General features: G+C 41.2%; 1 protein-coding gene across 4 annotated transcripts in view; it reads right to left on the bottom strand.

Moving 5' to 3' along the window:
* Positions 1-16,931, bottom strand: part of SAMD12 (sterile alpha motif domain containing 12) — a 1,473,047-nt gene that overhangs the window by 581,440 nt on the left and 874,676 nt on the right. The window contains exon 5 of one of the 4 annotated variants that reach the window (XM_078686854.1): positions 3,848-4,147. The exons of the other annotated variants lie outside the window; for them this stretch is intronic. Coding sequence (XP_078542980.1) covers positions 4,134-4,147 — 14 coding nt within the window. The 3' untranslated portion in view covers positions 3,848-4,133. Of the gene's footprint in view, positions 1-3,847; positions 4,148-16,931 lie in introns of those variants that run through there. 4 annotated transcript variants of the gene reach the window in all.

Below are 16,931 nucleotides of genomic sequence, written 5' to 3'. Positions count from 1 at the left end.
CACTGACCTATTAAAGATGCCTTTTTAGCTGGACAGCTTTCTAAGGAGTGTTAATATTGGTCCGCTGGCTGTAATTCATATAAGAAAGTATGGCAAAAATGCAGGATCTATATTTCATTTATAATTTCATAAGTCTGCCCAGTGTCTTGAGTTTTCAGCCAACAGCATGTTGCCTTTTGAAGCATACCAAGAGCATTTGGCAGAACATATAGCAGAATTGACTGAAGAAAGTATACATGACTTGGGACCACTTGGGACCTTTGACGTAAAATTTTACAAAGTAGTCTATTTCATTTCAAAAACTGTCTCTGTAAATCTAAAGGTAAACTTTTTCTCTGGTAATATTTTCTGAGAATTTATTTTTTAATTCACATTATGCTTTAAAATGAGTGTTGACAATGTGAATTGTTTTGTTTTTTTAGTAGTAGAACGTTTTATGCTGTGCTGCACAACGCAGCAAAGTAGAAGCATAACCTTTCCGTAACACATTAAATAAAGGACTGGTACCAGTAGAAGGAAGAATATCACATGACTGGCTCACACATACAGAACAGGTAGCAAATATACTAAAGAGGGAGTGAGAGGAGCCAAAAGGACTATTGTACACTCTCCACAACACAGACATAAAAATACAAGAAGTGCAACACTACTGGAGGAAGCAGCCAAATATCTTATGGAGTTACCATACATGCATGTACTCACATAGGGTGATTTACTCTCACCTACCTGGTGTGGTACCCATCAGAGGGTTCTACCTTTTATGGTGGGTTCCACATCCAGTACTGGGAAGCATCCAAGAGCGCTACTGTTCCCTGGTTTGACAATCTCCTCGTTCTGGGTTCCCTAATTTCGGCTAATCTATGTCCCTTATGTAAACATTTATGTTCCCCCTTTGTTAAACTGTTAGACCTGTTTTACAATTGTGTGTGGGTGAGCTAAAACAGTTTTGTTTAACTGATGTTTCCTATCCCCAAGATTAAACAACAATTGACATAGCTTTTGGGACCTTATAAGTATTTAGTTATGCAGCACAATATCCTTGGTGCAACAACATTAACTGTTGCATGGTTAAACACTTATAAGGTCCCAAAGGCAAGACCTATTGGCTATGCCGCTATGTCCAATAGACAAAATGGTTCTGTTATACATAAGCCCTACACCCATGCACAACCCTATGGAGGCTTTTTAAGTCTTATTCACTGCAGTGCGAAACCAAACTTGTATTCAACCACTGTGACTTAACAAGGCTTAAACGTAGGGCTGGATAAAATACCACAATTCGAAAAACCTGTTCTCAGTAGTAGACGGGGTTGTAGTCATGTACAGTACAACTTGGCAGGCAGCCCCCTGTGAAAAAAAGAGCTTGTTTTTCACCTCATTTGTCTGATCGACCTCGTGGTCCCTGCAGTTGTCTCCCAGTATATCTATTGGCTGTCACTCAGGACCCCTCGTTGATAAACATCCCTGTTATCCACAGCCCCATCTATAATTGTATATGTTACCAGTTTAGCTATTTATTCTATCAAGTCTGTCAGGAAGCCGCCGTTGCATTATTCCAGCTGTGTTAACATAACCAATTCAGTATCCCCAGCTACACTCTTTGAACCTAGACAGTCAGGTTCGCGCTCAGGGGCCCACTGTTTCTGGGATCGCTCGTTCTTGTATCCACTTGTTCATTTGTTATTTGCTGTTTGCATTGTGCTACCTCACCGAAGGCTTGTAGCGCTTTCCATTATTGACTGTGTAGAATATCCGTGCTTAATGGGTAAAGGCGCTCCTGCCGTGTTTTCCAAAATGCCACGGCTATGAAGCATCCCTAAATTTGGAGCCATGAGTTGAGTTCTGCATTCGTAAACTCTCCCTTCTGGTCTGAAAACGCTCCACTCCCAGGCGCATGCGGCTGAGCCTAAATCCAGTGTATTCCCCCAGCCCCGCTGCATGGAAGCTGTAATGCGCCCTGTTGCGCCTCCCGTGAACAGAGGAGCAAGCACCAGGGCTTGCGCTTCTGGGTTGAGACAACATATATCGCTATATAAATCCGAAAGTAAAATAAATACAGGACTAATCTATGCGGTTATATTTTCCGGTTGCATAGAGGAACAAGGTTTCAGACGGGGGCGAGACTCGCACAGCGTTTACCTTGCGTTAGCGAGCAGCGGCATCATCTGTTTCCAAAGCGCACACGCGATAATTGCAAACAGATGGCACCGCTGCTCGCTCCCAAGAGGTAAACACCGTACATGCACAAGTGCCCATTGGAAACAGTGCAGAACATGCACGAGTTTCCACAAAAGCCCAGACTGATTGTAAGAGGTCACTCGAAAGCAGCGCTTGTGCGCTGCATAGGCGAGACCTAAAATACAGGAGGGTGGAACAATGTACCCTGCTTCTTTTTCCTACCAAACTGTTTCCGTGCTCAAATATTAACCTTACTGGAGCAGGGTCTTTCCTCAGGACAGTTAAGTCTCAGCATCTCATAACAAATGTTGTAAAGCCATCCCTGGTTCATAGGGCATGTTATTCAAGAGCATTCAGTATATCCTTTGTTTTTCCATAACATAGGGCAAGAGCAGTGGAAACTCCCCTTCTTCATAGAACTGATGCACCTTGGGCGGAAACAGTGCAAGTTTTTCTCGTTCTGAGGACAGGTATATCTAGGGCAGCAGCACAAGCTTTCGGATAGCTGCAGTGCAAGCTTTGCTTCCTTTCCGATCATATATGGTACAGCACAGCAGTAGCAAAGCAAACTTTCCTCTCTCATAGAAGGCAGAAAGTGTAATATTCCATTCACCGTAGAATAGATCCTGCAGGGCAGACTAGTGCAAGCTTTCATAACTCACAGACGGTGAACAGTGTGAGTGGTATGTATTTCACCAAACGGATATATCTCTGGGTTGGTGTGTAAGGCACCGGGAGGAATATATAGGTTTACGAATTAGTGAATTTTGTTTTGTAAATATTTTTATTAACTTTTGCATGATACAGCAGACATGGTTGGTAGATACACATAGTATTCAATATAGATCAGAACATCATCTGTAAGGTGTCAACGAGTTAACAATTTTTAGCATTTTACGGCTCATCATTCATCTCAATACATTACCCAGAGGCTAAAAAAGAAACCCTTGTGTAGTACTAATCCCTTTCCACCCACTCCCAGTCTGCTCTTTAGAACCCCTGAAATTTGCACCAGGCCTCCCCATTTCATCTCCCATTTTTTTGGGACATCCCCTCTCTTGAAACACCACCTACTCTGCTCTCTGACACCAGTCCATATCTGACATCCACTCTCCTATGCTCCGGGGTTCCATCTTGCCCCAAGCTTGGGCCAATGAATGAATATTACATTTCTTCGTAATCTGGAAAGGTGATGTGAAACTTATACAAGATAACTTCTTGGAGTTGAATCAATCGCATGATCATATCTAATTCACATATCAGATTGGCAAACATAAAATTGCATTCCTAGATGTTTTGGTACAAATAGATCCGTAAGGCATCACGACTAATGTGTACACCAAAGAAACAGATAGAAACAACTGTTTACATTTCAAAAGCTTCCACCAACATTCATTGAAGCGCCATTTACCATATTCCCAATTTATCAGGTTGAAAAGAATAACATCTGATCCTGTAGAAACATTGGATACCATAAATCGTTTTGCAACAAGATTTATACAACACGGATAGCTAAGAAATATAATTGAAAAATCCATCAATCAAGTGTCAGTACTGGTTAGACAACTGTTGTTACAAGAAACTCAATCCACCAAAGACAGTTCAATGATATGTGTAGTACAACATTCCACTAACGCTCATCAAGTCAAATCAATTATGATTAAACATTGGGCCATTATTCAAACTGAACCTGATCTTCAACATTTATTCAAACGAAAAAACAAATTTGCTTTTCAACGATCCAGAAATCTTAAAGAACTATTGACAAGAAAGAAAGAAACTGAGACAAGCACCCATAAAGGGATGCAAAGGTGTGAAACTGTGTACACTGCAATAATGTAGTCACTAGTAATTCTTTCACTCACACGACCAAAGGATCTGTAATCACATTACAACAATTAAGCACGTGTGATACGTCAAATGTCGTTTATGCCTTGAAATGTCCCTGTGGAAAACTATGTGGGGAGAACTGAAAGCAAGATAAAAATCCGTATATCAGAACACAAAAGCAACATTATAAATCTCAATGTTAAGTCTACTGTGGCAATGCAAAGGCAGCAAGCTGGACATAATGTAGCACAATTGCGCTTCACTATTTTGGAAGCCTTAAAACCTAGACCTGACGTGTATCATCGGAAACAACTACAAAGATCCGAATTCTTTTTAATTAAAAAACTCAATGGCATGCAGCCACATGGAATGAACGACAGACTGGAATTCATTTGTTTTCTTTAAGTCTTAATCAATATGTATGAGCACATGCACTGGTTACGATGTTGTTATTACATAACATGTGATTCTATAATTACTTTTGATTGTTTTGCAATTGGCATTCCACACACGAAAGCTTTTTGATTTACTTTTGTATCATGATTTGTCATCCAAAACTTTATTAACTCCTTGGAGTTAAACATAGCATTCACCCTGAGGTTAGCATGCTGTCAGCTATCACTTTAAGAATGCACCTTTCATACACGTCAGAATGCTGGCAACATCACGTACACTTTGTTAACTAACTAGCAGGTTTGAATAGGCGTCTTTAGTTCTGAAGTGGGAACGCGTATTACATCAGTCCACTGGGTAAGTGTATCGGCTTATGACTTTTGCATGTAAGACATTCCGTTATGATTATGGCATGAGATCACGTAACTTGTAGTTTAAAATCTCGGTCATTCTTAAAAATGATGGTTTGGTTTCTGATTTCACGTAGCAGGCTTCATTTTAACTGCATGATCCCACGAAGCACATCTGCTGGTGAACACTTTTGATTAAGGCATGAGTCGAAGACAGCGGTAAACTTTGGGACTTGTTAATCACCAATGTACTGAATGTTCATGGACACGTTACATGTATATTCAAATAGCATGTTCTGTTGGTGGAAAATCACACTATTACATAAAGCACCATTTTGAGCAGATGCACAGTACATGTTTCACATCGATACTCGGTGTCTTTTTTTCCTTTTCTTCGTTATTATCTGGTGTCCTAGATGGACCATGTCATGAACCAAGCACATGGGTGATTAGTGGATTATTACGATTATTGTTTTGATTTCTGAGGCTTGAATTGAGCTACCTTTTGTTTCTTTTCGCTTATCAACTGTTACTGAGAGACCCCTGATGAAGGGTCTTGGATGACCCGAAATGCATTGGGTTTTGAAATAATTACAGTTCAAACTGTAACATATATAATGAAGAATATTGAACTACTATAATCAATTAAAATAAACTATAAATGATCCAAGATTCACAATTCATTGGAAAGCTTAAAAAAAACTAAAACTTGGAGGAAAAACTTGTCAGTTTTGAAGTTAAGTACGCCCGTCAGCCAGGCAGCGGTTCATCCAAAACTGGCATTCTTGCGATGTAATAGAGAAGAAAGCATTCTTCCCCTCTACTTTCCACCTACTTTCCTCCTCCAGTCCCTGTACCGAACACTTCTCAAGTCCCTCTACCGTCCCAGATAAGTTTTCAAGTTCCACATGAGCTAGGGTCCTCCTCTTCTGCCGGCAAACACTACACTTCACTATTTAGAGACCTGGTTGATGGTAACATTGTCAATAACTTCTGTACGTGGCTCAGCAAACAGCAAGAACAATGTACCCTCATAGCTTTCTATTATAAAGCAAACTGTGCCACTCCCTATCCTTAAGGGGTTCACAAGTCGCATGAGTGCCGAATAAATTTTAAACTCAGTAAACTCTCTGGCTTGTTTCCCTGCCTCTGATGTACAAGATAATGTATTTCTTTCAGGCTGGAAGGTGTAGGAGGAATTTATTTAGACAAGTCTTGGTAAGGAACACTTTTTCTTATTAACTCACTTAATGAAGTATTTAGCTCAAAGTGTGAAATTTTGCATTGAAGCATTCGCTTTGTTTTTAGAAATTCCTGTACAATTTTATATGCAGCTCTATTCAAGATGCGAAGTGGTCTCTGTAACAAGCATTGGCAAACCGAACAGGTCTTGCCTTAGAGAAAACACATTGGCAAGAGAGGGCACATGAGTGTGTATGATGGCAGAAGCGCATTGTGAAGCAGCCACAGGGTGGGTAAAACAGCAGCTCACAGGCGAGAGTTGGGGTAGGGGACAAAAGCCCACAGGTAATGGCGAGCAACACAGAGCCAGATTGGGCGGAGATGAAGCACATCTGAAGGGTGACACCTTGTAAACATATGAACTCTCATAGAGTGCTTCAACAAAAAGGAGAAAGTAGCTCTCAAAATGCAAGCGGTGGAAAGTACTTGAGCCATTCTCCAGATGAGGGTCAAACACAAGAAGAGGAAGTGAAGCCCACATACACTGACAAACGAGAAGCAAGCAAATGAGAATGCAGATGAAGCCAACCAGTGAAAAGCCTTATGCGGGCTCTAAGCCCACTGTAAGCTAACATGTGCCTGCGCTGTATCAGGCGAGAAATAAAAATGACTCAATTTATAGGACCCTTTTTTTGCCCAGTGGCGGATCATCTAGAAGTTGCAAAGCCAAGACAGTTTGACCTGTGCCTTGTGACTCACTAAAAGTTTACATTCGCTCTCTCACACACCCACATATATATATAATGACAAACATACAGTGCCACTGAGCTTCTACCTCCAAAAGTGACTTAGAACAATTCGGCAATCAGTGTGAATAGGTAACAAAGATGGCTTAAATTTGGAAACAGATTGTCAAGAAATCCAGCCACCTCACGCCAAAGACAGGAAAATGCTTGCTTGTGCCAATTTTTTGTTTGGTTTCTACTTATGGTACAACTTTCCCCAGTCACACATTTAATTAAATGACAGCCTTCCAGCAAATGTCCAAGTGATTAGATTGTTGGCTGCAGGTTATAGCATAAACTATTTGCTTCAGATTGCAGAGGCCCATCAGAATAAAAGCTTTATGTGTAAAACTATAGAGGAAGTGTCTTCAGAGTTGGTCAATCAATATATCAATCAATTAATCAGGGTTCGTATAGAGCACGGCTAATCACCAGTTAGGCACTGGAGGTGTGGGATCTGCCGTGTTTCGAACTATAGTGGAAGTGTCTTCAGAGTTGGTCAATCAATAAATCAATCAATAAGTCCGGGTTCTTATAGAGTATGGCTAATCACCAGATAGGCACTGGGGGTGTGGGATCTGCCGTGTGTCGAACTATAGAGGAAGTGTCTTCAGAGTTGGTCAATCAATAAATCAATCAATAAATCAGGGTTCTTATAGAGTATGGCTACTCACCAGTTAGGCACTGAGGGTGTGGGATCTGCCGTGTGTCGAACTATAGAGGAAGTGTCTTCAGAGTTGGTCAATCAATAAATCAATCAATAAATCAGGGTTCTTATAGAGCATGGCTAATCACCAGTTATGGCACTGGAGGTATGGGATATGTAGTTCAGTCTAAAAGCCAGGTCTTGAGGTCCTTCCTGATTGAAGCAGTGAGGGTGATTGGCTGAGAAGTAAAGGAAGAGAGTTCCATGTCTTTGCTGCGAAGTAGGAGAAGGATCTTCCTCCAGCCGTGGTCTTGTGGATCCATAGGATAGGGGCCAGGTTGGCGGACTGGAGGTGTTTCGTGGGAGTGTAGAAGGAGGGGCTGTGGTTGAGGTATGCAGGGACGATGTGAAGACCTTTGTAGACGTGTGTGAGGAGCTTGAAGGTGATTCTTATGGTGATCAGGAACCAGTTGAGGTTTCTCAGGTGATCGGCGATGTGGCTGCGGTGGGAGATGTCCAGGGTAAGTCTCGAGGCGGTGTTCTGGATTCTCTGCATTTTCTTTTAGTGCTTCTGGGTGGTGCTTGGGTAGAGTTAGTTGCCATAGTTGAGTTTTCTGCGGACGAGCCCCTGGGTGACCGCTCTTCTGAACTCAGTGGGAATCCACAAAAAAATCTTTCGAAGCCAGTTGAGCTTGTGGAAGCAGGAGGTTGAGACGGCGTTGACTTCACAGTTCATTGAGAACGAGGAGTCAAGGATGATGCAGAGGTTACATGTGCGGTCGGTGGGCGGGGGGGGGGACTCTGAGCTTCGGCTAATCAGAAGTTGCCCCAATCAAGGGGGTTAGTTCCCAGGATGAGGACTTCAATTTGTCGGAGTGGAGTTTGAGGCAGCTGTCCTTCATCCAGGTGGTGACTGTCTTCATCTCATTGTGGAAGTTCTTTGTGGCTGTAGGTACGTCGGTGAGGGAGAGAACTTGTGTTATCCAAATTAAAACCCATATAGGCAGAAAAAGATGCTGGATCTCCCCTTTCTCCGGCAAACCAAATTCTGTGAACAAAGTACACTGGCACGAGCCCTTCAAAGTACAAAACCAGCACTGGTTTATGAATATATATATAACTTTTCACAACTTCCCTTATTCTGCATCTACATGCACAAGATGTGGCTTAGCAGCTCAAGATGCCACCTTTGGAACCTGAGTAATCCCCACTAGATGTGCAGGATCTATGATAATTTCCCAACCCCACATCTAGTGTACATAGAGTTTTGTGCTATATAAATACAAATACATACATACATAGACATACAACTTGCATTGTAAAATGCATGACATACTGCTGCATATGCAAGTACCACAGACACCAGGACAAAGAGATGGAAACTCTTTCAGTAGGGTGGCTGGGCATAGCGACATTAGGGGTTGACAGGTAAAAACAACACAAGAAGGATAGAGGTGGAATGGGACAGATGGGGGAGAGAAAGGTAACAGAAATGGCGGCAGGAGAATAAAGTAAGATCAGTAAAGCAGTTGAGAAGAGACTGGAGGGGAACATGAATGTCATTTAGGGGTCGCAGCTGTGATCCCTGGCTTGGCCCTTGTGGCCCCTGGCAGTGCCTTTGCAGCCCTAGCCTCCGAGGTGGAAAAATCAGTGCAAGAACACAAGAGTGGCACCACGGTCCTTATTTTCTGTACATTTTCATTATATCATTATTTTGTAATTACAAAATAGCGCAAACTTAGCTGGAACTGGACCTTTGGTGGCAGCTGTGGTATGTAAAAATGGTTTTAAATTTATGTTTTGTGCGTACTGGCGTGTGAGTGTGTTTATGTGAGAGAGCGTGTGTGTGTATGTGTGAGCATGTGTGTCTGTATGTATAAGTATCTTTGTATGAGTGAAAGTGAGTGAGAGGTAGTGACAGGCAATGAGTGAATCTGTGTGAGAATGAAGGGCAGATTAACTAGTCTCTGACACAAAATGTGTCATATCTACTAAGGAACTGTACTTTTTGTTTCTCCCAGTGTGCTGGTGAAATCTTGGGAGTCATGCACTAATTCACACACCCCTTGTGCCATACTGCAAGCATGTGTGCCTTCTCTTAAGCATAAATTATGTACTGGAAGGGAATATTTCCAGAACAAAACTATGCTTTAAGGATTTACCCACTCTGTATGTGTGCAGTATAATGAAGTACACATCAAAGTTGGAAAACTGACGAGCAATGAATCATTTCTCCTTGTTGTGTCTGCCTCAAGGAGATGTAAGGTTTTGGTGCAACTTCCTGTCTAACAATGCTAGTAAATAGGAATTTGCATCAAAACCCATGGGTGGGTGCATGTGAATGCCTGTGCACCACCCATGGAACGGCCCTCGACGAAAAGTAACAAAGCAGCTCATAGCACAACTGTGCATTACTTTAGTATTCTTTCCAATGTAAATCTTGCATAGTAAATCCCACCTTCAAACTTTGCACCAGGTTTGTATCACAAGAGTGACATAAACCCAGGTCAAAGCAAAAGTAAACCTGCACATGAGAAAAATAATCACCTTACTATATAGGGTAGCTGTTCAATTTATTAAGGTATTATTGGACATACTGATCTAGTGTTTTATGATAAGCCAAATCAAGTGTGTTATTTTTTCCAATCTTGACGTCCTTACAGATCTATGGTGCAGACTTTTATAATTTGTGACTTGCATTCATGTAATTGAAATTGATTTATATAGCAATGCAATGTGCTTCAACTAAATGGAAAGGCCAACAAGAAACTAACATGATATCCCCCAGTGCTATGTTACTATGTATGTAATACTAGGCATCCCTCAAAGGATGTCTCTTTATTTCTTAAATTTAAATGTTGATAAAACTGAGGTACTGCTCATAAGAGGGGAGTCCAAGCTTTGGTACCCTGAATGATATGCTTTCTACATCATTGTAGAACACTAAGTTCAGTTTGCTAGACCCCCCAGCATTAAGCACTCAGGAGACAGAACACCAATTGGACTGCAAACACCACTGAACCCAGTGAGCAATAGTTGAGTGAGAGGTGTTTCAGGTAATAATCAGTCTCAGGAGACATTAGAGAGATAGTTATTGGAGCCCCAAATGCTCCGTCATTATTTAATAACACACTCAAGAACATTAGAAAATGGGTAATCTCTTTTAAAGTTTTATTTTAAAATCAAAATCCTATTCTAGTGCACATGGCATGAAGTATAACTACAATGAAGACAAATACAATGGCAGTAGCAATGTTTACTAAAAGTGTCAATAAATAAAAAGAATAACATCAAACGTAATTGCTATATACTTTTATAGCAAGTTTACCTTCATTCTGCTACTTCTCACCACTAAACTAATTCTAGCACAGCAGAAAATAAAAACCTATTTAAAATTTCAGGGCTGTTTCTTACACTCATCCCTGTTTGAAGAATAGGTTGTGTGTTTGGTTTGGTGGCAAAGCAATTTTTGTCACACAAGGGCACTTGGGCTTTTTAAACACGGCAAGTAGCTTTCAATTGGAATGGGTGATATGATTTTGCACGACCTGTCTCGTTGTCACCTGGAATGTAGGTTTGCCTCTAACATCTGACTCTTTGTGCTCAGCTTTTATAACAGTATTTCACTGTCGTTGTAACTCTTCATTATTCATGACTAATCCTACAAATTAGAACTGCTATTATAATGGGAATAATACCTTGAATATTCCACAGAGAAGGCACTATATTTCCTGGAAATGCCTGTAAATCTTCATTGATTATCACCAAATATTACACATTGAATGTCTGGGTGGATACTGATTTATCTGTGAAGTTTGTAATGCTAGTGAACAATATATACATTTATTAATGGTGGGAACTGGATACTCAGACTGGGAATTTGCATAGTTAATTTTGATTTCTCTGTAATGGCCACAGCAGTTTTAAACAGATACTCCTAAATGTGTCTAATTTGGTAGTGGTAAACTCTAAATAAATGCCTTTGAATAAGATTTACACCGTTAAAGATATCTATATTTAGGACATGTTCAGAAGAGACCCTCATATTCATTCAAAGGTCAGAATTCATGTTAGGCAATAGGAAAATGTGCCAAAACTGCAATTAATCTCTGCGCAGCCAGGGGACAATGAATGCTGAAAAAAGTGTCCTATTACACAAGATTAGGAGCGTAAACGCTGGCTTCAATGAGTAGATAAATCCTAGCAGTAAATCCATGTCCTGCAATAGGAATGTCTGAGCAGCCAGCCACGAAGAGGAATGAATTCAAGTAAAAAAAAATTCAAAATGGTCAGATGTAGCAGGAGTGAATGTTGTTAACACAGATACTGTGATCAATTTTCTGAAAGATGTGACTTGCATGGAAGCTGCTCTGTGCACTGCGAGCAATAATAATGGAGTGATGGACTGCAAATCAGGTCCGGAAGCTGAGTTAAGGACAGAAAAGATGGAAACTTTCCTCTAGGTTGCTGGTATAAGCCATAAGGTGTCTTCTCTGTATCACCCATGTGGTAATGACCTAGTAGATAAGATTCAACAGGACGATTGAAGGATTAATTTAAGTGGCTGCAATTGGTTGGTCGGCTGCTAAAATCAATTAATAAATATTGTGTGATCTTACGCTACCCGCGGACCACTTGGTATTCACTTTCTACTTTACCGCATGAAAGAAAAGCACATTATATCCTGGCATTGATGTTATTCATGCAATCTCTTGCTCTGCCAGTGGAATGTTCATCCAATGATGTGTTACAGAATGTTGGGAGCCAGAGAAGGGCTGAGCAGTATGGTGGCTGCTCCTGGCGGGGTCTTCCATTGGATTTAACTTGATGAATTGTAACTATCTACAAATAAACATCTAAAGATCCCATCCTCGTCGCCAAAAATTGTACTAACTTAGTCCAGGCGTGTAGAGGATCTTTAGATGTTTATTTGAAGATAGTTACAAGTCATCCTGTTAAATCCAATACAAGATCCCACCAGGAGCAGCCACCATACTGCTCAGCCCTTCTCAACTGACATGTCTGGCTCCCAACATTCTGTAACACATCATTGGATGAACATAAGTTACTACTGACTATATATATTATGGTGGAAAGTTAGCCTGCAAGCTATTCAGTTTTTTTTAAACTGCCTTTTGAAAATGCTCCACAGACACCCTGATTAGGGCTTACTGCACTTCTGCGTGCTTTAATCTCTACCTGGTCACAGTCAGTTTAAGTTACATCTGTGACGTTATACTCCATTACACTGGCACACTATGACATCATTCTCATGAAAAATGTGCTCTGCAGCCACTGATTACCCCATCTTCACTTAAGTGGCGGAATGTAGTGGACAAGGAGGAAGTTACTCTTGTGATGCATTATCCAATGCAGGGTTTGGCTTCCATCACACCCTCCCACGACAGGCTTGCTCTGTCAAAGCAAGTGGCGTTAAATGTTGTTGTATTGTAAACCTTACACACCGTTTATTTGAGCTATTTGTTCTGCAGCTGCTGTATGTTTGGGTATTCTTTGTGACTTGTGGGACTTTAAGTGGGGTAGTGTAGTGGAGGAGCTAGACCCATTCTAAGGCACCACTTTTATCTACATAGACAGATATAACTTATACACTAATACCCTACTTCACACTGTTGAGTTGAATCTTTGCCCTCCGGTTACTAAGGGTCCCCACCCATAAAGCAAGGGACTGAAAACCAAAAGAAGTCCTAGCAAAAAGTTTCAAACCAGCCCCACACTGCAGGGGGCTATGACTAAAATTGGGACATGGGACATACTTGGGTGATGGCAGCCACCCTACTCGGAAACCCAGTGCTGAGTTGGTAAATAAATGAGTGCCAGTGCCCAAAACTTTGCTCAGAAGCCTGCAAGAAGCCATTATATGTTAGCATGATGAATATCAAGGCTGCCTAGTCTTTAATCCACCTCATTCCTCGTTAATTCACTACCAGACACTACCTGCCCCTGTATCTTACCCATGCAGGTTATTGCATTCTCCTTTGTAATGTTTTTTTGTCTTTCTTTTAACCTGACTTTAATTTTGTATGTTTTCTCTCTCTTCCTCTTTGTAAATGTCTAATGTGGAAAAATAAGTGCCAGTCCCACAAACATCTGTGCCAGTGGTCCACACCAGCAAACTACCAGGTCAAACCTGATGAAACCACCGCACTAGCCTGCAATCCACATGGAAAATACCAGAGGACAGGCCATGCACCAAACTCCCCTGCTCGCGAGCGAAGGCGGTGCACAGTGGGGGTTTGGCTGGCTGCTGGGATTTGGGTGCACCGCCTGGCCTAGGGAAAGTGTCACGTTGATCTGTCAAGTAGGAGGCCAAGAAAAAAGTTGGAGGATCCCAAAACGCTTTTTCCCCATGTAAGTTTCCATAGTAAAATGGAACAGTGATCCTATAAAAAACAGTTGAATGGAATTGCACAAAATTGGATAGAAAGCTAGAACTTGTTCTAGAAAGTATGCTTTTTGGAATTTGGTGTAAATCTGTCCAGTAGATTTTGAGAAATTAAGCTTCAAAATATATGTATTTCTCATGCCTACAGATCAAAAGATATGATCTGGTCACATGAACAAAGATGTGGCAGCAGCCATTTTAGGACACAGGGATTTAGTCCCCTTTTCTGTAAAAAAGGAAAAAAACATACGGTGGCAGGGAAGACATACCTTCCCCCCTAGGTCTGGTGTGGCTAAAATTGTATTTTTTTTTTTAAAGTCTTTTTATTATTTTTTTATAACAAGGTAAACACAACGAATATGTACAAGTTAACTCCCTTTCACAGCAGCAGATCATACAAGTGAAACCAGCCTTCCCAAATGATTGCTGAGATAAGTAACAAGGTAATAGCATTTCATCTCCGAGTGCACTCTCAAAGTGCAGTATCATACATTTGCTGCAGCAAGTCATGAAAATGATCTAACCAATTGCTCCTTATCTTTCTATGTTTCCTTCGGCATCCACGGGTTTTATAAACTGTGGCTAGCCAAGGCACATTGGTCCATGTTACGGAGCCATTCTGCCAGTGAGGGATCTACGGGTAAACAGCAGCCAATCTTGTATAGTAATTTGACCCTAGTCGGTCCATCCCAACCGTGGTGAATGCTTAGAAGGGTCCTGTGTCACGTGGGAACCACTGAGAAGCCCAAGATACATTGTAGGTTGGTGTGGACCCTTGACCAGAATGTGCTAAATTGAGGGCAATCCAGGATCATGGGCATAAGCTTCTCACCCCTGACTCACAATGGGGGCATATATCAATTGGGGATTTATGGGGGCATGTATCCATTGGGGATTTAAGTATTTTGTATAGTTTCAAAATGCAGTAGATTAGGTGAAAATATTTAAATTGCACAATGCGCAACCTCAAAGAGACTGCCTGTGATCACTCGGACATCTTGACTTCCAGCCAGTCATCATCTACTGCCTCTCGATCTGTACTCCATCGCTCCCTCAGTAGCGAGAGCGGGTCCAACGTATTTATCACTAATGTTTTGGAAAATCTCGGGATGCCTATTCTCTCTATCACCAGGTTTGCTTTGAGTGGGCTGTGATCAGGAATTTTAGCGACCCACACATCTCCCAAAATGGGAATCCTTAGTCTTTCCCAGGAATGTGATCCATGTACACAAGTAACTGAGGGTTTACATTCACCCACCCAGTGTGGAGTTACCTCGTTCAGCGGTTTCCACTAGTTAATACATTTTTAGGGCCATGGGCCACAGTTGATTGCTAGCTTTGTAAATGGGAGAAGGCCTACCCGTGGCCTGGCTCTGTACAGAAGCTAAACCAAAAGAGGAGGGACCAGAGGCAGATAATGGTCCAGCATGCAGCCCCCACAAGGACTATGCAAAAAGAGGGTATGCAGTTCCTATCAAGAGAGAGGGTAAAAAGCTACCCAGGGGGCAGATATGAGGATCTGCTCCCTTAGCAGCAAGGATCCTAACACGCCCCAAGGGTTGTCATGCTTCCTCATCGGGCAGCTCCTTGTTGGGCCGACACTGCAATGCCCAATGGGCCCCACAGGGGGGCTCTTTGCCGGAGTTCTTTTGTTTTTGCCAACGTGAAGAGTGAGGTATGTTGGTGTTTGTGAAAAAGTGAGCTGATTGGTCAAAAAAGTGTGAAGTAAAAATAACTAAAAGAACCCAAAATACTATTTAATAACTGGGTTCCTTTGTTATGGTTAAAAATATAAGTTCTGGCTAGAGAGGGATATAATGGTCCAATACAGCACAAGGTGATGTTTTCTAAAAGAAGGTCAACATACTTCATGCCCTATTACTGTCATAAAGATCATGGCATTTCATCAGGACCAAAGTCCTAATCTACTCAAGTAGGAGTAGCAAGTTATTAAATTTGTGCAGTATCATAAAAGTGAAAGATATTCATTGCAAGGCAGAGTAATGTGGCATTTCGCTGAAGTCACACACTGAAGGAGTAAGTCGTGAATTCTATGTATTTAGAATCACTCTTTTTCCAGAGCTTTCATTGGTCAGAGAATATGTAATGTAATGGTTTTAAACCAGATCATTCATGAAAGCCATGATCTTGGATATTAAAACTGAAGATTGACCATCTTATCTGGAGTTCAGGATTACCTGTATATTTTCTACTGACTTAGAATTCAATACATATTGGTGCCTACTTAATTTGACTTAACAAAGGTAGGTAGTAGGGGAAATCCTGAGATGGGTAGTGTACACATTTGTACATGTCAAATATTCCAATAAGTGTGCATGCTTCAAGGCTAACATACAATGACTACCCCACGTTGTAAAGATGTAGAGCAAGGTCCACATATAATACAAATGTAACAAATGGCAGCCTGAGCAAAAAACACTAAAGTAAGAACACATATAAAGATTTGACTATTAGTCCGTAATTGTTTCTTCTTGTTTTATTCTATGGTCATACATACATTTGTCAATATTCTTAACATTTGTTGTTCAAGCCACAAACCATGCCAACACGTGTTTCGTCTATACGGCAGTAAGCCATAGACTTCATCAGGGCTAAAACAAATACAAAAAACACAGTTGATGGACAGAATGTAGAATAATGTCATACATTCACCCCAGTACAAGGATCTGTGCCTAAATCCATCGTTTTTTTGCACTCCACACCCCCCTGGGTTAGACACTGGCTATATGCAAATCAGCTCTGACCCTGTGCCTCATGGGAACAGTCCAGTCCGAACTACCAAGCCATGTCAGCCTGAGCAAAAAACACTAAAGTAAGAGCACATATAAAGATTCGACTATTAGTCCGTAATTGTTTCTTCTTGTTTTATTCTATGGTCATACATACATTTGTCAATCTTCTTAACATTTGTTGTTCAAGCCACAAACCATGCCAATACGTGTTTCGTCTATACGGCAGTAAGCCATAGACTTCATCAGGGCTAAAACAAATACAAAGCAGCCACATTACAATATGTATAGGAGCACGTATGCATGGTATTGGTGATGCTTTTCTTTCCTTTAACTTTTATTGTCGAGCTTTGCTCCCATAAAGATTGGCATTTAACAAGATATATGCCTCTCGTATGGTTGGATTTTTGA

Source organism: Lissotriton helveticus, chromosome 4_1 (assembly GCF_964261635.1).
Source record: "Lissotriton helveticus chromosome 4_1, aLisHel1.1, whole genome shotgun sequence".
In the NCBI taxonomy this organism is placed as follows: Eukaryota; Metazoa; Chordata; class Amphibia; order Caudata; family Salamandridae; genus Lissotriton; species Lissotriton helveticus.
The sequence above is the reverse complement of the archived record's forward strand: the minus strand, read 5'-3'. Positions and strand labels throughout refer to the sequence as shown.